At 32.1% G+C, this 27795-nt stretch overlaps 3 protein-coding genes and 1 pseudogene across 12 annotated transcripts; 1 reads left to right on the forward strand and 3 right to left on the reverse strand.

The window, feature by feature from the left end:
- Positions 1–519: 519 nt before the first annotated feature.
- LOC111294657 (E3 ubiquitin-protein ligase SIRP1-like) lies at positions 520–1681 on the forward strand (annotated as a pseudogene).
- A 465-nt stretch (positions 1682–2146) lies between these two features.
- LOC111294339 (uncharacterized) lies at positions 2147–5370 on the reverse strand. 2 transcript variants are annotated; one of them, XM_022887612.2, is made up of 6 exons: positions 5116–5363; positions 4989–5039; positions 4675–4726; positions 3982–4040; positions 3293–3338; positions 2147–2481 (listed from the first exon to the last, which is right to left on the reverse strand). In XM_022887612.2, exons 1-6 carry the CDS (start codon positions 5182–5184, stop codon positions 2354–2356), a joined length of 405 nt encoding a protein of 134 aa, XP_022743347.2. In that variant the 5' UTR covers positions 5185–5363; the 3' UTR covers positions 2147–2353. The 2 variants fall into 2 exon arrangements, with proteins under 2 accessions (XP_022743347.2, XP_089599264.1); XM_089743138.1 differs by lacking the exon at positions 3293–3338 and having other exon boundaries at positions 5116–5370.
- A 2031-nt stretch (positions 5371–7401) lies between these two features.
- LOC111293737 (Trimeric LpxA-like enzyme) lies at positions 7402–17468 on the reverse strand. 7 transcript variants are annotated; one of them, XR_016327355.1, is made up of 15 exons: positions 17005–17468; positions 16667–16897; positions 15366–15677; positions 14516–14623; positions 13509–13695; positions 13076–13338; positions 12248–12377; positions 10753–10817; positions 10258–10518; positions 10105–10181; positions 9908–9999; positions 8782–8864; positions 8445–8516; positions 7897–8110; positions 7402–7754 (listed from the first exon to the last, which is right to left on the reverse strand). XR_016327355.1 is itself a non-coding variant. In XM_089743139.1 (15 exons), exons 1-15 carry the CDS (start codon positions 17140–17142, stop codon positions 7710–7712), a joined length of 2190 nt encoding a protein of 729 aa, XP_089599265.1. In that variant the 5' UTR covers positions 17143–17468; the 3' UTR covers positions 7402–7709. The 7 variants fall into 7 exon arrangements, 3 of the variants coding, with proteins under 3 accessions (XP_089599265.1, XP_022742392.2, XP_089599266.1); XM_089743139.1 differs by having other exon boundaries at positions 7897–8022; XM_022886657.2 differs by having other exon boundaries at positions 7897–8022; positions 10753–10841.
- A 1131-nt stretch (positions 17469–18599) lies between these two features.
- Positions 18600–25206, reverse strand: LOC111295491 (vesicle-associated protein 2-2-like). 3 transcript variants are annotated; one of them, XM_089743142.1, is made up of 9 exons: positions 24978–25206; positions 22983–23056; positions 22458–22528; positions 22232–22313; positions 21594–21709; positions 21336–21518; positions 20767–21132; positions 20544–20621; positions 18600–19000 (listed from the first exon to the last, which is right to left on the reverse strand). In XM_089743142.1, exons 2-9 carry the CDS (start codon positions 23029–23031, stop codon positions 18884–18886), a joined length of 1062 nt encoding a protein of 353 aa, XP_089599268.1. In that variant the 5' UTR covers positions 23032–23056; positions 24978–25206; the 3' UTR covers positions 18600–18883. The 3 variants fall into 3 exon arrangements, with proteins under 3 accessions (XP_089599268.1, XP_089599269.1, XP_089599267.1); XM_089743143.1 differs by lacking the exon at positions 24978–25206 and adding an exon at positions 24007–24026 and having other exon boundaries at positions 18649–19000; XM_089743141.1 differs by lacking the exon at positions 24978–25206 and adding an exon at positions 23682–23820 and having other exon boundaries at positions 18649–19000.
- Between the last annotated feature and the right edge of the window lie 2589 nt (positions 25207–27795).

A 27795-nucleotide genomic window follows, 5' to 3' on the forward strand; every position in this document is an offset into this window, starting at 1 on the left:
TCATAATTCACATCAATTCCCTCATCCTCTATCTGAATGGTACCAGAAAAACATCCCCTCTTTACATCTCAGTTAATGTGTTTCTTTGTCTTGTTTTTCTTTACAATGTACAAGTTGGTTTGTGAAAATAATATAAGCAACAATACTTCATGTCAATCTTCCCCAAGGATTATTGTATTATTCTTCTTTAACCATAAGTTGCTGATCAACATTATGTTTTGAACCATTCGAGTTTAATCTTGTTCATAGTCTTCTGCTTCCTTTGACATGTTCCACATTTTTACATCTTTCTTAGTAGTTGTGAAACAGACTTTTTCCCCCTTACTTTTATAGAGTCATACATGGGGCTGTTTCTTAGTTTTACATCCAAGAAGAAACAAAGCATTCATATGTTCCCTTTTCATGACATTAAAATTTTTTTGGTATATTAGAAGGTCAAGGTAATTTGTTGCATATGATTATGAAGGGAATAGGATATTTAATTCAATCAAAATTGGAAAAGAACTGAATTGCGTTTCCCCTTGAACAAACATTTTGCTTCCTTGTATTCAAATAAGCAGAAGAAACATAGGAACATAAAGGGATTTTCACTGTTGGAAGAAGCTTGTTCTAATTTGCTTTATTGTTCTCTTACTTTTAGCCCTTTTTCTTTGTTTGTGAATTTGAAGGTGTACAGAAAGATGGGGGATAGGATGGTAAGTAGGTATTGGTGTTACATGTACTCTCAAATGGTGAATCCAACGACAGAGACTGAGATCAGATGCCCATTTTGTGATTCCGGATTTGTTGAAGAGATGACCAGCATAAGACGTTACTCCAACGCTAATGGCATTGCTCCAGGATCAGTGAACACTCTTTCCCCTTCGGCTGCAATCTTGCTTGGTTTGGTTGGTGGTTTTGCAGTTGCATATCACAGGCTATGAGCAAATCAATGATAGCAACCCACAGGATGCATTGGATGATGAACTAGGAAGAGAATTTGAATCCTTGCTTAGTAGGAGGAGAAGAAGCTCATCTTCAGCTCTTAGGATACTGCAACTGCTTCTGAATCAGAGAATTCTGAAAATGGTAAGAGATGGGAGTGGTAGAATGATCTTCTTTGATCCATTCAATGATGAGGCCTTGATTGTTCAAGTTTCATTTGGTTTAAACCAAGGACAAAACCCAAGTCATAGTGCAGCGAGCTCTTTTGGTGATTACCTGATGGGACCTGGCTGGGATCTTTTGTTACAATAGTTGCAGAGAATGATCCTAACCGCTCCACCAGCAGGTTCCCAAAAGTGATTCTACTTCAGCTCCCTTATCAGCAGACAAGCCAGGAAGGGCAAGTGCAGCTCAGACAGCTGATAATTGAAAACGTTTTCGTTCAGATGATTAAGTCAAGTATTTATGGCCTAGCTTGAAATTTTTCTGCTGCATACTATGCTTCATTGAGGTGGTCTTTTTGCTGCTGTTATAACTTTGTTTTATTCCAAAAATACAAAGAAAAATAATATATTTTATTTATCTATTGAATGAATAAACTCTTGAAAATTTATTAAAATGATGGGATGAAGTGATTGAATATTTCGTTTCATGAAATTGCAATGACTTAACACTCATGTGAAATTGTCATCCAACACTCAATCAAATTTGTTTATTAATGCTACCAAAACGAAGATACAAAGAAGGTATCAATGGTTGGAAGCCATAAAAATCTAATCAGTCTACCAAACCGTTAAAGGGTGCAACCAAGACGTGGTTCATAGACATAAAAGTTCATGCATCAATGTCATGTTTATTTCCAATCCGTCGTGTAAAACACAAAAATTAACATATCATAATTTGTATTGATTCATAAATATAAAACATATTTTTTATTTTTATTAAATTCATATATTAATTTATCAAAATTTTAAACTATCACCTTTTTTTTTTTTTCGTGTTACATGTCATATCTAAAATTGACTTGTCAATTTGGATCTTTCGGACTCAGAATTTCCATTTTCTACTTGAGCACTAGAGTTCTTGAACATGGGTCTTCAACTAAATTATGATGCAAAAGCGAAGTACCTGTTATATCTATAAATGGCCACAAAGAAATCCTATGCATCTAAATGCACAGTGAATGCGGTGATAGATGCGAAGAACTGAGTCAAAAAATGCAAAAAAACTATTTTATTATATAACACATGGTATTCATAGCAGAAAATGATTAAATATCAACATAAACCTACATTACAAAATGACCCAGAAGAGGAAATCTTGTGTCTTGAAACATTACAACGTTTCAACGTATGGGCTTCTTCACAGGCAAACCTTTATCTCCCTCTCTGAAATGCAATATACATGTTAATAGATGCTATATGTGTAATTACAAAGTGGAGGAAGTCCTGGACTTATGCATCTTATCTTCCTGTGAAGATGGAGGTAACGAAGAAGACGACGATGCAGCATGGTATGAGGTAGAAGCAAGTTGCGCAAGAGCTGGAACAGCACCGCCTGTGGATTCCAAGAGAGAAATCATCAGAGTTGTCATGCGGCAACCATAAGTCCAAATCAAACATAATTTGATGAAGCAAGATTTCACAAGGATGGTGTTATAATCGTATCTTTTGAGAGAATGAATAATACATACTCCCAATGCAAATGCCAGAATAATAGAAAAAGGTTCCATCAATAAAGCAAACTCGTCAATGGTATCTTTTCCAGAAAGGCTTTACTCTTAGGCTCAGCCACAAATTATTTAGCCAACAAGAGCATAAGGAAACAATTACAACAGATTGTCAAATTTTGGAAAGCAGTTCCTTGGATCCAAATGTAAATTCATCATGGACAAATTGAGATTGCGCGTAAATTGATCATAGTGGTCAAAGAAGAAGACTTTTTAAAAGAAAAAACCTTTTTTGAAGGTGGATTTCAGGCAAAGGAAGGTAAAACATTAGAGTATTACCATTGCCTTTTCACAACTAGGTTTAGTGAAGAACCAAGGTGTTCCCATGACAATCATATAACATGTTTTTCAAATATTTTGGGAGGAGAATATCAGGAAATCTTATGAGGTACACAATTATGTAAGATACTCTTTAACGTCTCAATTAAGAAACATTAATTTACAAGCGATGCAACCAACTGACAGAAATATATTCAAAAGTAAATATGATACCAAAGGAGCTTAGGCAAACATGAAAAGACAAAATAACAATTATTATTTTGTAGCTCCTTTTTGGTGATAAAATAGTATTATTAAGAAAGTCTAGAATCGTTAAAGTCACAAACACATAAGATAGCCAGTGAAGGGAAAAATTCTAACCGGCCAACCCTGCACAAGCAGAAGAGAACACTATCACAGGTGGTGCCTGCATGTAAATATAGAAGAATTATGTAAGTTATCCCATTCCATTGAGAAAATATGAGCATAGCATGCAATACAGAATGTTTAGCATAAATGATCTTTATGGAGTGAAGGGTTGGAAGGTGAGTAGTGAACCAGTAGGACCAGCCATAAACCAATCGGTTCTTGACAAGCAGGAAGCGTCACATGAACATGAAAATGTGTTACAAACAACTTGTCCAAAGCATTAATGGGTAGTAATCACCCGTTGACCTGGGCATAATTACCAACAAGATGCAGCAACCAAACAAGGATAGTTTACTTCTTATTAGTTATCATAATAGAGGGAAGGGCTCTAAAATGCATCAAATTGAAACCAACTTGCAGACCACAAGTTCAAAAATGAACTGTTGATGAGCACAACAAAGGAGGAGAGTAACACTTTAGAGATCTTGGAACAGCCTCCATAACATCGAAAAACTTCTGAGAAAAGGTAAGTTCGATTCGCTCATTTTCTCTCTAGACAGTTTATTAGGGAGAAAGGGGGAGAGAACAATAATTTAAGTCAAATAAATATCAAGCTATGCTCAAGTAAAATGACCAAGATTGCAAAACAACCCAAAACAATACATTGATAAACCAAGATATTTGGCATAAAAAGAACTTACACCAATGAGGAAATGCACCCACATGGGTCCCTTTACCCACCTCCTGACCATTGGCATCACTGCAGCAAAAAAATACAAGTCAGAAATACGAACTAAACTCCATTCTCTACATGTGGGGCATCAAAAAATAACTTTTCAAATGACAGATAAGAGTTATAGAGTATGTCATATAGACATAAAAAAGAAACAACTATGAATAACAAAATGCAAAAACAGATAATAGCAATATACCAACAGAATAATTCTCATGATTTATATTCCACAGTTAGGACAAGTGAAACATATTTTATAAATGACCTTGAATAGAATCTACAACATGGAACTTTAAACACCACTGAGTTTAACTCCCAGGAGCATGCAGGGATTGAATTTCAAGTTAGTCTGGTTAAACTATGATTCAATTTTAAAGTTAAACAAGGTGTTGCAATATTTAAAAACCAACCCTTGACAGAAAACAGTAAATGTCAAAAGACTTATTTGGAAGTTGACTCTTCTGAAGCAACATGGAAACTATTGTCCCCTAAAAGCAAGTCCTTTAATAAAAGGCAAAAGTTAATAGTAGTCATTGCACAAAGATAGTCCATTGAAGAAGCCAAGAGAGATACATAAAAACTTAAGCTACAGCAATATAATCAAGTCATATGAACTGATCTACATCTACCAAACGAAAAAAGAAGAAACAGATGATTATACCATGGTTGAACCCGTAGAAAGCGCTCGTAGTGCCACCAACAGCAGAGCCAATCTAAAATAACAACGATAGACACACAAACTAAGCTATCCTCCAAAGTAAGAAACACCCAAAATAAAAGATGAAGCAAAAAGTGCAAGAACATAGTAATAATGTAAACCCAGTTCCATTAAACTGAAAAAAGTACCCAAATATCCAAAAAACCATTAAAGCAAAGGCCAAAAAAGGCTAAAGAAAATCGGCAAAAACAAATCCCAAATCCTCGCAATTAAAAAAAAAAGAAGCAATATATAAAAGAAAAAAGAGATAATTTTACCATAGAAAAGCTATCCCTGACAAGGGGAGCAACAGTCCACTCACTTGTTTCCTACACCATTAAAAATTTAAACCTTTTAAAATTATAAACAAAGGAAAATAAAAAAGATGTAAGTAAAGATTATTACCATCTCTTTGGAAAGAGGTCCAGCGCAGTGATGGCAACGCAAATCGCTTCGAGGGTTTGAATTAGCCATTGCGTTTTTTGTTGCCTTTTTCTTAGAATTTATTTTCTTTTAATCTTTTTAGTGTTTTGGAAACAAATTCCAATTCGAAAACCCCTCAAAGAGAGCCCCTGAAAGTGGAAGATTTGAGGTCGAAGGGGTTTTACAGAAGGGGAGTTTTGGTTGAAGACGAGAGTCAGAGGTTTATGGAACATATCTACACTAGCTGGCTGCCATGTGGTTTTTGGACCCGCCTTTGCAGGTCAGACAATGGCCCAAAGCAACGTGAAAATTTGGGGTTGTTTGTTTGGGCTGTCTTTGTGTTATTTAAGCTTCAAACTTTTAGGTTTTGGAGGATTTGGATCGGTCAATATCAGGACGGAGCTAAGATTTGATAAGTGCGAATACATATTTAAAGTTAATTTAAAATTATTTTTATTAGAATACAAATTAATTTTATAAATTACAAATAAAATTAGCATGTATAATTATTTTTGACATAGAAACAACATTTGCATAATTAATTATATGATTTTTTCGAATATACCTAAACACTATTTAGATAAATCATCTTTTATAATAAACACATATATAAATATATTAATTTAATAAAGTTTTACTTGCAAAATTTTTAAAAATAAATATAATATGTGAAATAATGAAATAAAAATTAACGTATCCAATTTTATTATTTACTTTTAATTATTAGTTTTATCATTTTCTATTAATAAACAAATATTTGATTTTTTATTCATTATATTTTGGAGAATAAAAAATAGTTCTTTCATTACATAAAATGAAAAGAAAAATGAAGAGATAAATCTATATTAGTTAAAGATAATTATTTATTTTTATTTTTATTACTTCATATTTTATATGTTATTTTTCGTTGTTAGAAAATGGTTAAACCATTTTAGTAATGCAAACTTCAAGTTTCATTACCCTTATAAAATCATCTTTTTTCAATCTAAACAAATTATTAGGAGAAATTCGAAATTCAATAGTTTTAAATTCTTTAAAAGTAATTTACTTTATTTTTTACAAACTTGAAAATATATAATATATATTATAATAAATTTTCTTAGCACTTAAAGTGTCAATGTTCAATTATTAGATAAACAATAAAAATTTTCTTGTATTAACCTTAACTTAGTGGGATAAAAATGAAAACAAAAATTTCAACAGGGGCAAAATTTTGAATTTTCAAAACCTTTGAGATTTTTTATAATAAATCCAAAAAAAAGTTATGAGCTCGGTGGAGGCACCGCCAGCACATGCTTTTACGTGGATGCGTTCCTCGCTGAGACTTTTGGTTTTGGTAGAAATGTGAATCTTACTCATATTTACTAAAAAATTTTAATTTTTTATTTAAATGAAAATAAAAATATATATTATATTATAAATATAAAGATAAAAATAATATGATTTTAATTTTTTTTAGATATAAAGATAAAAATGAATAATAAAATACCTGTTTAGTATCATTATCTTATATATATTTATATATTTTAGTAAATAGATTTTTTATTAAATAATATAAATTATTATTTTAAATTAATTAAAATTAATATATGATATTGAAAAAATATACATTAATAAAAAATTATTTAAATATACAAGATAAAAATAAAAAAATTTAAAAATAAAATTTTATTTTTATTTTTTTTAAAATTACAGATATAAAAATTATTCATATTCATTAAATATCCATGAGGACAAAGATAATGATAAATTTAAAATATTTTTTAAGTAGAGTACGAAAATTGATATAATATAAAAATTCAAGAATGAAGATAAAAAATATTTTACTCTACTCCTACTTTACCCTTTCACATTCTAAGTTTCGAAAGAAAAAAGAAAAAATATAACCAAATCATCCCTGAAAAATTGTTTATATTATCAAAATCTACTTATGAATTAAAATCATCAAATTTTCATATATTCATATCAATAATTATCAAAGTGAAATTTTATTATCTTCTCAAAATATATATAAATATATATATATATATAAATATATATATATATATATATATTTCCTTAAAAGTATAATGTAAATAACAATCATAAACTACCGTGTGTGTATTGGGCCTCTTTTTGCCAATTCCCGTTTAAGAAACAAGGCAGGTTAAAAACAATGCACGGTTCACACACAACTGCTTCAAGTTTTGAAGCGTTGGGTTGAAACTTGAAAGAATAGCAGATGGTTTATTATACTTACTGCTCCAACACCATTAACCATGTAGGAAATTTCAGGAAAACTTAAGCCATTAAGCTTCTCTGCTTCTACTCAAGTTAAGTTTATAAATACACAACTTTTATGCATTGTTCAATTTCTTCATCTTCATTTCATTTCTAGACACAGAGAGAAATGCCGCCACCAGGATGGGCGATTATAAAGTCGGACTGTTATTGCATTTTTCATTACAACATTTGCGATAGCTAATTGGGAGATTTTATTAGCAACACGAAACAAAATTGCAAAAAAAAAAAAAAAAAGGCACCATGGCAAGAATTCCATGACAAAAGCACCCAGTCCTGAATCATATGCTCTCGTCTCACTCTTCGTCGTCTTCTTCCTCTTCTTCTGCCTCTTTCAACCACTGCAACGAAAACCATAAATATGTAATAAAAGGGGATACATGAGCAAAGCAATGATGTTTCATTTGACAATCTTAGAAGATGGATGCACAATCTTATAAACAATGGGTAGAAAACAGAGCGATCGATTTTTTTTTTTTTTACCTGTATAAATTTTTCTGAACGCTTAAGAAACACTTTATCTGACTCATCTGCCCCTTCCTTCTCTTCCGCCCACCTCAAAATAGCATCTTCTTGTAGAATTTCTTTATCATATAGAAGATGCAAAATCTGTGAAAGAAGAATCAGATGAGGAGGATGCTACTACATATTCAAACTCATATGCCCCATTCTCTTGTCTAAAACTTTGGGTCTCATGCTGCATTATCAAGTCAAGAAGCATACACATACATGAATATAGGGCAATTGCCCAATAAATTTCAGCTTTGACCTATTAAGACATCTTAAACATCACTAAAAATGGTACAGAAGCTAGATTAATCACCCAACTTGCAGATTTACTGCCATTTCTAGGTCTGCACCATCCTACTTTACTATCCAGACTAATCACTCTTCGATTATTCAAATCGGGTTTATACCATAAACACTATTGAATGTTGACTATGACAAATACCTTACTAGCCGGATCTTATCAACCAATCTCCCTCTGCACATTTAAACCCTACCATATCTAAGTATATAGTTAGAAATACCTGTGGAAACAATTGGGAGAACTCCTTGGCAGATTCCAGGCATATTTCTTCAAATTTCAAGATAACCTCAATCTGTTAGGCAATACCATAAAAAAATTTAGAACAAAATTGTAATATAGACAAAAGTATCTAAGTTCCTTTAATAGGAAAAGTATGCATTTCTAGGAACTGATTCTGACATGGTATAAAAATGAGAAGTCACCAACCTATCCACTGAATGATACTAAGAATGAAATTAGATGTAGCAGTCCAAAATAAGTACTATTCCCTTAAGCTTATAATTAATATTTAATCAGATAAAAAATATGGAAATTTCCACCAGATCAACAACACAAACCTCCTCATCTATATCATGCAGGAAAGACTTCAAAAGTTTTTGCCATGTTGTGATTACATCCACAGCACTTCTATGCAATTCACCTACACAATAGATTGAAGACTAACTAGTTAGTAGTTACAATCATGTTAAGCATGGAGATTGATGTCAACAATAAAACATAAAGTAATCCACAGGTGATTTCTCTTTTCTTTTTACAGTGGGAATGAGCATAAAAGGACTGACAGCAGCCAAGATATATGCTTGTTCATAGACAATTCAGAAGTACAGAAATTTATGCAGATACATATCTGAAATAATTCAACCATTCAGCAGTAACACAGGAAAGACGATATAGGTAAAGTAAACAATAGTTAGGAAAACCATCTAGCGTCCACCCGTCCCATGCTGCTTGGTATTTCCACTCAATGACTAACACTTGCTCTAACACGAGGGAGACAGTTTCAACATTTTCCAAATAATTTTTAAGTTAAATCCAGAAAGACAGATGTATGATTCCACCCATCCAGTGTTGCCACTCTAGCAGAACAATCAAAATCATCAAGAAACAGCACTATACGGTCAACAGAGATTTTACACAACTTCTGAGAAGATTAAAGGCCTATCATCATTGTTGTTTTGAACAAACATCCATGAACCAGTAAGAGTCATACGTCTGAAATATAACATAGGATGGCAATATGCAACCACCGAACTTGGTCCACGGTGAACATTGTACATAACTGAAGGATTAAGAATAAAAATGACTTAACTATAACATAGGATGGCAAGAAGGAATTGGTTAAAGGTACTCTAATATTTTGGAAAAGGCCGTAATTTTAGGGCTTCATTAGATGGATGAGTTAGATCAGAATTTATTAGATGCAACAACTCAATGTCCATAACTGCTACAACTGCTTTACAGTTTTTAGGTCCCTAAAAATGGATGCTACAAGTCTACTTGTGTGTACATTTACGCATCTGTGTGAATATTAATTGACATCAATCATTTACACATGCATGGTCAAATTACAAAAAGGGTTTCTTTGTATCAATGCAGTGAAAAGATAGTGCTACAAGACCGGCCATAAAAAATATATATATAAATGAAAAGAGAACATAATGAATACATTAATAATACACTTACTAGCTGAGCTATGTGGAGATTCTACTGCCAATTTCATCATTGAGTAAAATATTGCTCCAGCACAGTCCACAGATGCCATGTTGTAAGACAATCTGAAGAAATGGCAGGAAACAAGTTAGGCAACATATTAGTCCATAACATACCAAATAGGTTTGTGGCCCTGGTTTGCTTAGAGAATTAAAATGAACATAACTTACCGAAGTGCATTAACCTCTAAGACTGCATGATCTACTTTAACATTTTCATGAACAGCCCTTAGAAAGGTAGCTTCCACCTGCAAAACCAGAGTTGAAACCGTAAACAGTTCTCTGTACTACATAATATCACCAGGAATCCAGTCAACACATTACCTCTTTCTCAAAGGAGACATGGTCATCTCTAGAGCCTTCGTTATCATCATCTTGAGAACCATTACCATCAGAATCAGATTTCAGCTCTCCTGAAGGTGAGAGAACATTCCCATCTTGAGTTAACAGTTCCTCATCCTCATCTTTATCTAGCATTATCTTAGCCAGTTTATCTGTGGGAATAGGTGCAACTGAATGCCTCCATTCCTCATCATGTGCTCCTTCGATGATTGACCAAATATAACCAACTCCACCGGTACCAAGCTGATAACCATAAACAATTGCAAAATATGAACAAAAGTTTGTCATATAATGCATTCATACTCAACCTCATATGCTATTTAAAAATATGAACAAAGATATATCATCCAAAATTTTGTTTCCTATTTCATAATACTCTTGAATGGCATTATTAATTCGTACTTTCCGCATATTCACTCTGCACCTATTTGCAAGCACAACCTGCAACAAAGCCCTAAAAGTAATGTCAGAACTAACCTCAGAAACAGGCCCATATCGTGTCTTGGATAAATCAGATCCAATGTCCCCATTCAATTTATCCGCTGCACCAGTAATCGCTTTGTTAACTTCTATAAGGAGATACAATAATGAAGATCTGTCATTTCTAGAAGATAACTGGTACTTACCACAAGTATGAAAGAATATAGATTGCAGGCAGAAATTACCAATCATTAAACCACAAAAAAAAATGCACATATAAAGAGTTATGTGCTGAAATATAAAGAACCCTGCCCGAAAACGATAACAAACATTGAGCTAAATTTCATTTCTATGTGCTTAGATGCAAAGCGAGACTCCACATCTCCACAGCCCATGTGCACCTATACTTTATAACTCAGAAAAAAGAGAAAGAAAGGTGGTACTAACCATGTAAAGTATAAAACAAACAAGGAAACAACTAAAAATAGAAATGCATATACCTTCTCAAAATCAGACGAAGCAAACGACAAAAATTAGACTCAAGTCAACTAACTTCACTCTTGTCAAAGGTAGGACAAACAACATATATATATATATATATATATATATAATATGAACAATCTGACACAATCAAATCATTCTCAAAAAGTATCAGCCAAAGCAATTTTTGTTCTATCATTAGTTTTCTCCCATTCAACCAAACCTTATCACATTCCTAAGCCTATGCTGCCCATAACATACCACATTTACATCATGCACACAGCACCTACAATACTCTAACTGCAAATACTCAACACCACCACTCAATAGAATTTCTTTCAGCATGACATGTATTCTTCTCTTAGACTTCAATAGATTTATATCCAACCAATTCCAATTGCATTCACCCTTTCTCTTGGTTACATGTGTCTCAGATTGCTCTTCATTTTGTTCTCTATTACAGAGAAAATTCATACAGGGGATGTATACTAGAGAAAGAACTCTAAAGGAGATAAAGAATAGGAGAATGTTAGTTTTAATTAAATTTCAAAATAAGCTGTTGAGTCTAACTACCATTGCAACTTTTATAGTATTTTTTGTTAAGATAAAAGGCGCATAATGCTCTCGTTGCTTATCAGTTAGCAATTAATTGAAAATTTTATCTGCAAAAAAAGTTGAGCAATATTTCTTAGACACCAGTTAGAAGTATATGTAGGATAGACAGCAAAGAGAGACAAGCGAAACATATAGACAAATAAAAAATGTACACAGCCCAAAGAAAGAATAGCTTAAAGAAGAAATTTGATTTGTCTAAATCCATAAACCTGCATGATATCCAAAAAGCTTCCTCATTAATAACCATAAAGTACCAGCCCTTAATCATGCCTTACAGATTCTAGACATATAGTATGTTAGATAAGATTTCAATGATATAAAGAGGATCAATAGATACGACCTTCAAATACTATGTTTAAATAAAATCAAGGTTGAGTATTACAGTACCCGCCAAATACTTTAAAAAATTAAAAAAACAAATCAGACTTTAGGAATATATATATGTCTAGGAACTTACATGGAAGCTCTACAGTGCCACTACTACTGTCAGCATATTCCAATTCCTCATCACTATCTTGCTGGGTTGGCTGTTGAAGTAAAGAAACCTTTGAGTACGAAGGAACAACAAACTGTTGTCCAACTACAACCTGGAGAAATGAAACGTTCAGGTCTCTTGCAATCAACTAATAAGCAGAGAACAATAACTTTGAACCATACAAAAAGCATTATTAACCAGAGAAAATGTGGTAATTAAGGATAAATAAGAAAAAGAACAACACAAGGATCTAAATTATGCATACTATTTCAAACCTCTGGCTTCACTTAAGCGTAGGACCTGGAAAGAAAAGTGAGAATGGCCATGAGGCAGGTTACAAGACAGACTTAAAAATAAAAACACTCTAAGGGTCTAGCTAGGACTGCGGGCAAGATGGGGATGAGATTGATGGTTGCAATAAGACAGGAAATTGCATTAAATCAGGATGAAACATAAAGGCAAGAAAGTAAAAATAACTGAAATGACTATAGCAATTACTAACATCTGAGGTACAGCTTATTTTTAGTATATAGTAAAATGTTTTAAATCCCATAGAGTAAATCTGGTTGACTTGATGTTTCAATAGCAGCAAGAAGTTGTTAGCTCCAGCATGAAAACAAGCCAAAAAAACTCACAAGTTTTAAGTTACTTCAGTTGTGAGACAGCTCATATCAATATTACCCTAACATATCATAAATTTTAGTCTAACACATTTATTAATATTTGAACCAGTATACATCTTGAGGCATGATGCAAAGATAATATTTGACACTTCAAAAAAGGGTCTAGAGTGTTTCAAAGGATGCATACCTTGAAAGATAGAACAACACCAGGTTCTAAAACTGCTCCTGACTTCATTATCACGCCATCACATACTATTGCATGCCTTAAGCGACAGCCATCTTCAATGGTAACATTATTCCATACATAGGAGCCTTCTATAGTAACATTTGATCCAATAGTACACCCTTCTCCAATAACAGAATGAGATACTTTTGTGTTGTTCCCTATTTTGGTGCCTTGTCCAATGACAGTGAATGAACCTATTTGTGCAGAACATGACAGTGTGACATCTGAAAAAAAAAAAAGAAGAAAACATTAATTAAACCACTTCCAGAGAAATTCCTGAAGAAAAACAAATCAAAGAGGTAGAGATATTAGTGATGCAAAGCTACATGTTTAAAGCATGAAACTTTTATTGGAGTCAAATATGTAATAACCATTAATTCCTTTCTATCTATACCTGATGCTCGGTAAGCTCCCTGCCTCTCAACTTTTATTGCAGAACTTCCACAGAGTATATCTGGCACAAATGGATAAGTCCACCTCTGAATTATGTCCTTGCTAATGGCATCATAGCTTCGAAAATTGTCTATCCTAGCCGCATAACTTGAGCGAATTTCATGAGTAAAAATCTTGTAACCCATAATCTGCAGCAACAAAATAGAACCAGAAAGCAACATGATACAAAGTCCTAAAATATTCAGCCACGAAGCAAATAGCAATTGGAATATTTCTTCAATTCTATGTTCTGGTTTATCATAAGATGTCAACTTTTAATAACTGCATCACCAAATACTATATCAAATACCATATATTATATTTTAGAATGTTACAAGCGTAGTATGATGTTAAGATACACATCAATGATAAACATATGTGTTTCATGACAAATTTCTAACTCTTACCCTGTCATTTTTAAATGATATTTATATTTTTGTATTTATCAGTATTCTAGGGGTTCTGATATACCAATTAAAACTGAAAAAAAAACTTGTATAGTAATGAGCATTGCAATGACTACATATGCCTACATTTTGGAAAGAGGAAATAATTCATTCTTGATAAAGACGCATGCAACACCATGTTCCCCTATCCCAAGTAACGGTAAAATAAGCAAAGATGCCTGCATAAAAAATGTATGATTAAAGGAAAGCATGATAGTTTATGAATTATGATGCATGTTAAGAAACAAAAGAAGCTGGTTTGTAAATTCCAATGCATAGATTTAGAATAAAGCTTCCTGCAGATTAGCAGACAATCATACATCACTTGACCACAAGGGCCAGCTATCATATAGTCATGCTTATGCACGATATGGGTGTATAAGGACCTCCCCGTTTTTGTCTTTTTTATTTAAGCTTTGCCTTTGAGTATGCATATACATGTTTTTGTTTCATTAAGGGCAAGCGGGTTATCAGTGAATTCTTTTAAACAACATGATAAAAGTGTATAATATGTAACATGTACATCATCAACCAGCAATCCCTTTACAAAATGACGTCGCAGATGTTGATAGTCAAAATTGTCTGTGAAAAGACTTAGCACTTCTTGAGAGCATATGTCAATATAACAATCCTGCAAAAGCAAACCCTTATTATTTAGTGAACAATTATCAGAATAAAAAATAGCATATATCATTTATGTTTAACTTTTATCCAGGTAATTTGTTCTAAAGAATATAAAGAATTTGGTGTATTGAATCATGTCACCAACTGAAAGAAACTGTAGGTAGTAGCAAAAGGTTTCAAGTCATGTAGCTTGAAAAAAGTTAAAAACTTAAAATGGACCTAGGTTGAAGTCAAGGCTTAAAGTTCTTTCTGATTCTGGGAGAATCAATGATCTTAGCGGTGATCAAATACAAACCTACAGAGAAAAACGAGAAAGACTGTCTACAATAAAAGGTAATAAATTTTCAGAGTAAATAATTAATGAAGAACAAAGTGATTTTATAAACAGCCATTGGAGATAAGCAAACTATGTAACAAGTAGATAATAGCAAAGAAACAGAGATATTGACAACTACCTATAAATTAAAATAAACAAGAATTTTATGGCATCAAATACTTGCCAACCAAGTAAAAGTTCACACACATTATATCCATCTTATCATTATTTGCAAACAATTTTGTTCAGTACCAAGAAAAGCAACTAGAATTTGTGAAGATTTGCATCATAACCACAAAAAGATCAAACCTGTCACTAACATATTAATAGCTTCCTTTTTCAGCATCTGTGTGTGAAAAAAAAAATAATGATTGCATGATAGGTAGTCTGACAAGTAACCAGAGAATTTCAATGGATGATTTGAAGAAGGAACCTGTTTATCGTTGTGCAGAACAATAGAAGGATTATCAGCTATCAGCATTTTATCAAGAGATATAAACCCTTTTGAATATTCTGCCTCCTCATAACATAGGAGTTGTTTCGTGTCAGGATTTATAGCCATAAAGAGTTCATCAGTTCCAAGTCGAGACTGCTGAGTGAATGGAGACAGCTTTGACTGTTTAACAACCATGGTCATTATTGCATTAGCATCCTTTTTCCTTCTGTCTTTATGTTCTTGAAGTGCCTGAGTAAGTGACATGTTACTCACTGTATCTCCACTAATAAGAACAAAATCTCCATGTATCTGAAAAGATAAGGAGAAAAAAAAAGAGGTATTGAGTGAAACAAACTCCAATTCATGGCTGTCGTAAATAAGATCCAAACATGAGATAATCAATTCCCAAAAATCTAAAAAAAAACAGCATTCCAACTATGAACTCTATAAAAGATCTAAACATATCCAAAAAATGAAATTCAACCAAAAAGAACTCTAGTAATGTGGTCCCTGTTTCCTTTATATTGAAAACTTGTCTACTTTAAAAAGAATTGACTTCCTACAGGAACAATTGTGAAAATATTAATGGCAATAACCAGGTCACATTTCAGTAGAGGCAACCCATGATGCGCAATGATCAACAGCTCAATGCTCCCAAGTCCAAAACTCATCCATCTGCATAGCCTAGGCAACAAAAACCCAGGACCCAGACATGACAGATGAGGCAAGCTGGTACCAAACTCCTTGGGTGTTTAAGTCATGTCAAAGTTGTAATGATAATCCAATTTCTAATTTTAACATAAGCCTGTTTTCTATTTCATATGGATTTTGGCATTCTAACAATTTTAACATAGTGTTGTTTAATTTGGTATCCATTAGACATTTGCTTCTATAATTTGTTTCTCCAGAAACACCTTTGAGCAAATTGGTCAGGTAATTCTTTAAATTTGAACAACTTTGGATAGCAGATTTCGCAACTAGTGGAGTCATACCCAAAATATCAGCACACAAAATGACATAATTAATACACAATACTTTAACAAGAAGGAAGCAAACAAGCCATTTCCAGCATTTACAAACAATAGAACCCCAACTAACCAACCTCCTAATACTCAAAAATAAGTATGTCGACATGGACAAAATATTATTCAACATTTTAACTAGAGGCTTGTTCTTCATTACTAAGACAGTATTTAATTTCAAGTAATATGCATTAATCTTATTAACATATTTCTTAGTGAAATCAAAAACACACTCTTCATTTACTGGAAAAGATACAAGAAAAACAACAACATTACCACATGGCGTTCATAAATCAAACGCAAAGCATCACCAGCACTGATGGAATTGTGAGATTCGATGGTTTGAACCGAAAAATTAGGTTGAGAAGACCATTGAGAACTCTCCAAATAATCAATCACTTGTTTCGAATGAGCACAGCAGAACACGAAAACCTCCTCCACTCCCGCGGATTCAAGCCACGCTAGTGTGTAATCTATCATCGGAATATTCACTAATGGCAATAGCACCTTCAACAAAAGAAACAATTTTTATAATTAAACCAAAAATGTTAACAAAAAGTGAGTAACATACGCATACGCATACGAATACGAAATACGTATATTCATAAGGATACCTTGGGGCGTTCAAGGGTGATTGGACGGAACTTGGTGGCGAAGCTATCGGCTAAGAGAATGGCTTGCAATGGATTACACGCCAGCTCCTCTGGGTCTTCTGAAACCCTAGCGGTTGCACCCTTTTTCTGTGCACCCATGTCTCCAATCCTTCCTCTTCTTCTTCTTCTTCTTCTTCTTCTTCTTCTTCACGAAGAGTTAATGTTAACAGAACAAAAATCGGAACGTAAAATTTTTGTAGTTAATAGAGTGAAAATTGGGGGAAAAAAAACCCTAGTTAATTAGAATTTAGAAATATAGATTTTTAAATAATCAAAAATCCCAACTGAAGCTTGAAAACTTGACAGAAGCAAAAAATGGATTTTGGGTTGCGGCCTGCGGGAAAAAACCAAAAAATAAAAGGGTTAGAGAGAATAAAGAAGGAAGGCCATTTTTTGGGCGAGGATGGATCTGGTCTGATCTCTTCGATATGAGCTCGTAAACTCGGTCTTTGATATAGTAGTTTTTAATGGGCCCAAAATAAAAATTTTTGGGGCCATTACAAAAGTAAACAATCTTTAAAGTCTCATATATTAGAGCCTATTGCCAATATAAAATTAAATTGGGCTTAGGGTTTCTTTATCATTAATATTAATTAATTAAAAGACAGGGCTATTTCCGTCTCTTAACTACCATATTCACCTACACCCAGTATCACATTAAACCATTATTCAAAGCCACGCGATTCACTCTGAAACAAATCATTCGAAAATCAAACGGTACTGATCATAAAAGCTGCAATATATTTCAACGTTCTCTCTTTTGTTGATTTCTCTCCCATCAAAAGCAAAGTTTTTATTGGTGGGAGAGTCGACGATTCACGTGCAAAAATTTCGAAACACAGGAACTTTGTATTAACTTTTTTCTTTCTTGGTTTAGCAAAGCTTCCTCTTCGAATTTGCTCGCCTCTCGAAACTTCGTGTTGTTTAAATAAAATCACAAATTATTTTCGTAAATTAAAAAAAAAAAAACGTTGAAAGGAGCTGAAATACGAATGCTGACTTACTGCATGATGTTGATTATCCAAAATGATTCGGTAACTTTTAGTTTTTTTTATTTTATTATTATTGTTTATTATTTTTTTGAAAACGTTGAGGTTTTGCTTTAACATTAACGCTCCAAATATAGTTGGTTCTGCTCAGTTTTTTGGTAAAATAACCAAACCTCTAATAAGGTTCTTGCAGCCTCATTCCAAAGAAACACCTAGCATGCTCTCAGACACATCTACTCGAAAATTGATTACGGTGCCATTTCTTGGACGTGGCCAGGACTCCTTTGATGATAGTCTAGCTAGAGTTCAGCTACCAGGCCACATTCCCGCACTTCTTAAGACTCCAATGCACACTGTTCATCACTACTGGGGCAAGTTCGATAATAACTTCATGAGCCCAGTGTTCGGTGGCCGGGGTTTTGTTCCCTTTGTTACTGGCTCCCCAACAGAAGGGAGCCAACATAATCCACCTCAATGTCAATGACATCGCCCAAACAAGATGAATAAAAATGTGAAAATTTTTTTTAGCCGGTGGGAAGCAGGCACAATTTTTATTTTTTTTTGTAATTACCTCAGCTCCGTATGTATTATGTATAGGTTATTTTTTGAACCAAAAAAAGAAAACATTTACTTATTTTAGGGGTTAAGCTCTTTTGTTTTTCATTTCCTTTTGACCAAACATGTAACACAAACCTTTACATGCAAATTTTTGCTTCTATTGCCGTCCCTATAGTATCGCGCGCAGTTGCTATGGGCAGGGAAGTATTTATACTCTAGATTTCTGGCTATTGACGAACCTTGTATGACTGTTGCTGGTAACGGCTTCACATGGAATCACATGGGACTGTTCTTTATCGATGGCGCAAAAGGTATCCGAGAAAGACACCGATGAGTGCTACCATACAAACAAATAGGAGAGGAAATCCCACTTGAGCTCTTCTTAAATTTGTCTTTTTCCTCAGTAGCGCCTGCATAAAGATGGAGTTTACTATCAATAATTTAAATAGGTTTCGCATAACTGAAACACACATTGTTTTGCTGCAATCTAATAAAACTGCCTTTGGCTCTAAGTCCCTTAACTTTAAAGAAAATTGGTTTCTGGTGGCTGATTCAGAATTCTATCATATAGAGTTTCCACTAGCAGATGTTAAAGACAAAAGGATTGTCATATGGTAAAAAAATCACTGTCCTATTCTACGAAAGTGACAAAGGGAAGACATTTGAGGACATATACATGATTAGCATTCATCATTAACAATTCAAGAGTTAAAAGCCTAGAAAATCACCCGTAAAACTGACATCACTGTTTACACTAAGGAAGCGGCTAGGAAAATTTACTTTCCATGATTGAACCTGTGATATACAACTTCTTAGACAAACCCCCCCCCCCCCCAAATCAATTGAACATTTAAACCAATGAAAGCACAATCAAATAATTAATTAATCACAAAATATAATAATTTATCGTGATTCGATCTAATCAATTTATATTTACGGATGAAAAAAAAGATTCACTAGTTATAAAGAATTATAAACATACATATAATAAATCTTACTTATTATTAATACTCATATACCCTCTCAATCTCTTCTGATCCTATAAAATATTTTTAATCTAAACACAAAAAAAACATCTTATTCTTTCTTCAACAATTTTTTATCTCCAGTGGACCTCGAACCCAGATAAAGTTCTGACCATATAACAAAAAAAAAAAAGAAAGAATGGATCTTGTAGGATTCCCAAGAAATTCTTCGATTTCTCCCGAAAGCAAATGATTATTCATCCGCTTCTTTCGTTCCGTGAATAGCCGGGACATCGAGGAATATCCAGAAAGGCATTTAGGGAATTGGTCTGATTCTATCTCTATTCATTCCATTTGAAGAAATGAAGGATCCCGAAGAATCGATCTTTCTTTTAGTTGTTGAATCTCTCTTTGATTGATCAATGTGTGATATTTTGAATCATCATTACTAATGAAATCGAGACGATCTCTGAATTGATCAGAAGTCCTTTCAATTGGCTAGAATCCATTACTTGAACGAAACTAGATCTTGTGAAATCATATTAAATATTTGAGAATACATTCCGTACCTTGCTAAAAAATCGATCCCTGTTTACCAACCGTACATTATCTAACCAAATCCAATTCTCTCTCGATATGTTCCTTAAAAAATCCAATTCGTGCGGATTCTTCTCCCAACTAACGAATTTGGTTGAAAATATTCCATAAAATTAAAAGAAATTGAAAGGATTTATGAGTATTAATAACGAGTGAGATTTATAGATGTACGTTTATAATTTTTTACAATTAATGAATCTTTTTTTTCATATATAAACATAAGTCAATTAAATCGAATCACATTAAATTATTGTATCTTTTGTGATTAATTGATTATTTTATTGCACTTCCGTTGATTTAAATGTTCAATTGATTGGGGCTTTTTGCCTACCAATATGGAACCTATAACAAGAATCTACAAGATGAAGAATGCATAGACAGAAAAACTTACTAGTTCCTCTTGTAAGATCGTCCTCTCTTGAGTGCTTAGCCTCCTCTCCTCTGCCAGTTTTGAAATGGTAGCTTCAGCCTGAAAAGCAAATGACCACGAGAGTTACTGAAACTTTATAAAGCGGCAAGACAACAGATGCAAATTAGTGATGGCAAAATATAATTAAACCTTATTTTAAACTGTCAGTTCCAAACATCATTCTTTGTCTCATAAACAAACGTACCTCGCCAAGCTTAGATTCAAGGTCATTTACTTTTGATTTCATTTCCTCCACATCTTTGGCAAACTTCAGCTCCTCCATAGTCTTCAATGTTTTCACCTTGCCATCCTTCAATGCATTGAAATCCTTTTCCTTCACTGACTTCAATTCCTTAGTATCAAGAATATCCTCGATTGGCTTTGATTCCACATCTTCTGCTGGCTTTAACTCCTTGCTATTGACGAAATTAATCTTTGGCTTCAGCTCTAAATCCTTCTTTGGCTTTAAACCCTCCGCATAGAATATATCCTTCCTTGGCTCCCAATCCATGTCCTTTGTTGGTTTTAAATCCTCAAAGTTTATCATCTTTGACTCCTCAACCTTGCCAACCTGGCAGAGAGAAGAGAACATTGAAAATTTCCTTAAATTAGGTATAAGCTTCACCAATGGATTGGAAGTTTCGTCAAATCTCAAACTCAAACAAAAATTCTCATCTACTTTCAGATTAAAATATATATTTCATTTAAAAGATATAGCAATCACACATACATATGTCAGATAAGGGTTAAAAAAGTAGACAAAGTATATCTAACCGTCTGTAGTGGTGCTAGAATCCCAACTCTATTGAGTGCTGGCTCTTTTGGTATTGAAAATCCATATTCTATTCCATGATTTATTGTTCCATTAATTGGTGATAATACGGGCGAATTTGGAGGGCTGATAAGGGCAACCTTAAGCTTGTTCTCTTCAATATATCTTCCATTGTCCTTGACAAACTGCCAAGCAAAACAAAGAGCGAAAGTGACTTACTATTATCAAATAAAGCACAATTAGAGCAGAAGATCACTTACTGTGGCTGATGTAATGTCTTCATCGGTTGTCCCAGCAGGAACAACCTTGCTTTGAATTAAGAACTTATTTTTGCATATCATATCAGGAGGGGCTTCACGCTGAGCTTGCATGGTAACTAAACGAAAAACCAAGGGTGAGAATACATAGTATAGCGCAGGGGAGTAGAGAAAATGATAAAGAACATCATACAAGAAATTCAGTACTATATTTTAGTTCTAAGTTGCATCACTAGCTTTGATTCACTTCTCCAGTTAAAGAGGCAGCACAATGGCAGATTGTTCTAAAGGTCAAGATTGTCGTTTGTCAAGTATGTAATTTTTGCTTCCTGCATAGATTTGTACTCGGGAAATTAATCATGAATTATCAGATGCAATAGAAACCAGCTACTACGGAGGAAAATGCCCTCCATTTAAAGCACCTGAAAGGTTGGAAATTTTACCCTTATCCCAATCCTTTCCCTTTCCCAGATGGCAAAACCATTGAAACGTGTAGGGTCCCTCGGCCAGATTAACTTTACATCACTACTTGTGAGCCATTACAAGATTAAAGGCCACTTACACTATGAAATTAATTCATTACATGCACACACAACCAAATATACAAATCCTAAAACATTTTTATACAAAAAACTCCTTACCTGTAAAATCACATATTGACTTTGGCATAATAATGCCAACATTAGGCCGCACACAGTACTTCTTAGGGGATGTAGTTTTAACCTGCAAAACATCATTGCTTCAATTACATTGCAATCCAGGCATTCTAACATTATAAACCTTAAAAATTCCAAAAAAGCATGGACCTAACATAAATTAATTAACAAGAAAAGAGAAAAGCATAGCATGGTGGTTAAGAGTCCAGACCTTGAAAGCAACATATTGGTTAGTGTTATTTGTGAGTGTAACTGAGCAGGAGCATCGCTTCTTCAATATAACTACCAAACAAAAAATAACATTAAATGAGAAATAAAAAATAAATAAATATCAAAACTAAAAATAATGTGCTACTAGCGGAATTAAGTAACCCCTTCGATTCTTTCATAATAAATCTACCGAAAACCATTATGCAGAAATAAATGATAAATACAAAAATTAAAAAAAAATCAAAATAACATAATTTAAAATTTTTGAGAAAAATCATATATATATATGTATAAATTTTATAAAATAAAAATATATTTTGTATTTGAGTTGCTTTACTCTTTTTATTAAATATATTTAGAAAAAAAAGAAGTTAAAACAAACAGATTTAAACAAATCCTTCTCGTTTCCGCCGCCGATTATTTTTTCTAATAATAAAAAGTTAAAGCTTGAAAAGTGGCTTTATCTAATTATTATCAAAATACTTTATAATAAAAACAGAGGGCAATCAAGTAATTATGCACTCACATACGAATTTTAGCTCCCTTGGTTCAATCTCCAAAAGTTGCGTATCCATTTTCCTTCTGCATCCAAATCTTAATCTGCATATAATAATTATCATACAAATCAGCAATACTATACAAATGATTAGCTAATTACTTTTTTATTTTATTTTTCAAAAAATTCGAATTAGTATTGAATAAAAGAAAAAGAAAACGAAGGTTAAGTCGAAACTAAATCGAGTTGTGACTCGCTTTAAAATAATTCCAAACTACGAATAAGCGATGATTCGAGTTCGTTGAAACGGAGGCGACGAGGCTTTGAAATCAAAGTAAAAAAAATCAGAGACGTTTTAAAATATTCGAAGCAAAATCTAAATAATGACTAGGCTAAAACTCGGATCGTTTTTCCTTTTGATTTAAAACAAGTCAAACGTCCGCTATTTTGATCTCAAAATAAAGCTGTAAAAAAATTTTCAGCTCAAACGAACTCGGTACTGACTCGAATTTTCAACTCGAGAAATGGCAATAACGTTACAGTACTGACATCTTAGATATCGTATCGTCCTATTTGAATTCCATCCGGAGATCCAAACTCAAAAGAACCAATTAAAACAACAGCAATTTTCGGGCTCGAGTTTCCAGAATTCATAAAATTCAGCGCCAAAATGGAAAAACGAAGCAGAAACACGACAACGTTTTTAAAAATCAGAGAGCGAATACTTACCCGTATTAACGAAAGAATCTCTGGCCAGAAAGAGAGCGAGAGAGAAGAAAGGGGGAGAGTGTTTTACAGCGTGAAAAACGAAGGATTTGGTAGAATTTATAATTGTAAAAATAAATTTTTTAAAAAAAAAGTGGAGAGTCCCAGAAATTCTTTTTGAGAGAGAAAGAGTCGTTTGGAGTTTGGTGGTGAGGGAGGTGAAACGGAGAGGCAAAAAAATTGTGAAGAAGGGAAGTGAAAGACAAGCACAGATAGCAGGTTTTAAAAGAGAAAGAAATAGAAAACAAAAAAAAAGAAAAAAGGAAAAAGACTGGTGCGTTAATTGTACCCGCCAGTTTCGTTCACTCCGCTTTGCTTTTCTTCATGGTCTTACCTCGGCTTTGGCTTCCTTGTTATTTTCCAACTTTTTTAAAAATTAATTTTCCTACTTTTTCAATATAAATTATAATAAAATATTTTTATTATTAATTAATCTCAGTTCAATCTATATAAATTATAAAAAAACAATTTTCCAACTTATTTTTTATTCCAAAAAAACTACGCTTATTTTTGTACTTAGCAAGCAACGCAAGTCAATCAATTTTCAAAATAAATGAAAAAATAGAGAAAACAATGGAAAAAAAAATAAAACTTTGATCACTTTGTTTTTTTATACAAATAATATTTAATTATACAAAAAAAATTTTATTTCATCCCATAAAGTTTCCCTGTTCATTTTAAAATATGAATTTAAAATTTAACGGTTTAATAACATAACTAGAAAAATAAATAAATTGCTTGCAATCACAAAATTTTTATAATCCCATAAATTATCATACTAATCAGCAATATTATCCAAATGATTAGCTAATTTCTTTTTTATTTTATTTTTCAAAAATAGTCGAATTATTATTGAATAAAAGAAAAAGAAAACGAAGGTGAAGGTGAAGTCGAAACTAAATCGAGTTGTGAATTGTGACTCGCTTTAAAATATTCCAAGCTGCGAATAAGCGAGGATTCGAGTTCGTTCAAACGTCCGCCAGTTTGATCTCAAATTTAAGCTGCAAAAAAAATTTTGAGCTCAAACGAACTCGGTACTGACTCGAATTTTCAACTCAAGAGAAATGGCAATAACGTTACGGTGCTGACATCGTATCGTTTTCTTTGAATTCCATCCGGAGATCAAAACTAAAAAGAACCAATCAAAACAACAGCAATTTTCGGGCTCGAGTTTCCAGAATGCATAAAATTCAGCGCCAAAATGGAAAAACGAAGCAGAAAGACGACAACGTTTTTAAAATTCAGAGAGCGAATACTTACCGGTGTTAACGAAAGAATCTCGGGCCAGAAAGGGAGCGAGAGAAAGAAAGGGAGAGAGAGCTCTATAGCGTGAAAAACGAAGGATTTTGGTGGAATTTATAATTGTAAAATAAATAAAATAACAAAGCGGAGAGTCCCAGAAATTCTTTTTGAGAGAAAAAGAGTCATTTGGGGTTTGGTGGTGCAGGAGGTGAAATGGGGAGGCAAACAGACAGTGAAGAAGGGAAGTGAGCGAAGCATAGATAGCACAGGTTTTTAAGAGAGAAAGAAATTAAAAAAAAAAAAAAAAAAACAAGATAAAACAAAAGGAAAAGACTGGAGCGTTAGTTGTACCCGTCGTTTCCTTCACTTCGTTTTGCTTCACTTCGTCGTATGATCAAGGTTTGATAATTTGTGTTTTTATATTATATAAAACATTAATATATATATTTATATTATATTTTATAAAAAATTATATGTTATAATTAATATTAATACGAAAATATATAAATTTTATTTTGTTAAATTAATATATATTTATTATTTAATTTTTAAATTAAATAACTTATTTTTTTATTTGTATTATGTTTATACCTTGATTTTCATTTTTTATCATTTTTTTAACTTTTTTAAATTATAATAAAATATTTTTTATTATTAATTAATCTCAAATTCAATCTGTATAAATTAATTTTCCAACTTATTTTATATAAAAAAATAACTATGCTTATTTTTGTATTTACTTGTAAGCAACGCAAGTCAATCAATTTTCAAAAGAAATGAAGAAAAATAGAGGAAACAATTGAAAAAAAAAAAAATTCGATCACTCTATTTTTTTTTTACACATATAAAATCCAAATATATAATGAAGATAATTCTATTGCATCCCATAAATTTCACCCCTTAAAATTTTCAAAGTGAAATCCTAAAATTTAACGGTTGAATAACATAACTAGAAATTAAAAAAAAAAATGCTTGTAATCACAAAATTTTTATAATTGGGATAAGTAAAAGGAGTATTAAATTTCACTAAATTTAATGTTTTCTATATGTAATATTGATAATTATACCAAATAAAATTATAGTCATCAAAATTTTTTGTCTTAAATAAGAGGAAATACCATGATTTGGATTTAACATGCACGTGGCTTGAGCGCAATAATTTTTTGGTCACAATTTCAATTATTTAAATTGGTTTCTAATGCTTTTTATTGATGATGGAAAATTAATCTAAAAGAGAGATAAATATTAAAAAGTTACCTCAGCTATGTGGCTTATTTAATTGAAGATAATGATTTTTTTGGTAATTAGATAATGATTTTATCATTGATAATGGAATTTGTAAATTTTTAGATAATTAAAATTTGTAAACTTCAGTTAACATCCTACAGCTTATAGCTTACTTATTCATTTATTCAATAAATAAATTATTTTAATAATAACTTTATAAATAGTGGAACAAATATATGTCGCTGTTTTTATCCAAATAATAATAAAAAAAAAGTTACCTACATTTTTCTTTAATCACTAATAATAAAATATGTGATTCCGTAAAAATAATTAAACAATATCATTATTTTGATTTTTTTTTTGTTTTTGTCGCAATTAAATATATGGTATTTATTTTTTTTCTTTAATCACTAATTAATAAAATGATTCCTGCAAAATGATGAAACCTTGGTCGGCAAATGAAGATGTTGTAGCTATTGGATCGATGATGTAAAAAAAAAAAACTATAAAAGAAGTTGTTGCAATTTAAAAATAAAAAAATCACAAATATTAAAATTTAAATATTTGATGCCAATAAGACTACTAATTGGAATCATGAAAATGAAATAAAACCAACCACACAATCAGGTGGTTGGGGAGAACTTGACAGAAACCATGAAGAAATTAAGGAGCGGGATCGATTTGTACGTGAAAACCACTTCTAAAGCTTCCATTTGTGGACCACCATTAAATGGTTGGGCAACTTGGTTGTTTTTTTTTTTTTTTTTTTTCATCACATTTAATATTGACAATGAAACTGTCTAGTAGGGAAGGCTCGCAAAATGTAAACCATTAAAAATAAATTGCATATTTGAAGGTGTGTGCATTAAATAAATTTAAAAAAAGTTTACTGTGACAATGTTGGTATCATTAACGAGAAAGAGTTAGATAAAATTTATGAAATTTTTTATTAAAATAATTAAATTAAAAAATTTTATGATAATAAATTAAAATAATTTTTTACACAGATTAAATGTGTACAATTTGAAAATTTTTTAAAATATTTTGATATATATTTTATTCAAGTTTTTTTACCAACAAAATTGACAATTGTTTTACTGTTAAATAAGAAAAATTAAAATTTGAATTATAAATAAAATTTTTAATAATTTTTATATATTATTTATGTTTTTATTGAATTTCAATAATTTATTCATTTGATTTTTTATTAACGTTTTTATTAAATATGTTTAATAAAAAATTTCATAAATTTCACTTAAAAAAATTATCTAAGTTACGATTATCTAATCGAAAAGAACTAAAAATTAAAAAAATAAATAAAAGATGAAGTGTAAACTGAGTCTTGGAAAATAAAATTCACGGTTGACCACAATTACAAGGTTCTTTGTAATTGGACTCACAGATCTACATTTAAAATTAATCCTTCAGAGAACTTTCTTAAAGTATAAGCTTAGTTACTTAAACATTTGGCAAAGACTTTTAACTTTAAAGTCTTTCCCATCATATGAAGCAAAGATGAAGTCAAAGCCAAAAAAAATGCAAATGACATGAGTCGTCACGTGATTATTAGTAAAGAGTTAACATGATTTTGTCATAAAAATTGACTCTG

Source organism: Durio zibethinus, chromosome 14 (genome assembly GCF_047325235.1).
Source record: "Durio zibethinus cultivar Kanyao isolate XHJ-2024 chromosome 14, ASM4732523v1, whole genome shotgun sequence".
Classification (NCBI taxonomy): domain Eukaryota; kingdom Viridiplantae; phylum Streptophyta; class Magnoliopsida; order Malvales; family Malvaceae; genus Durio; species Durio zibethinus.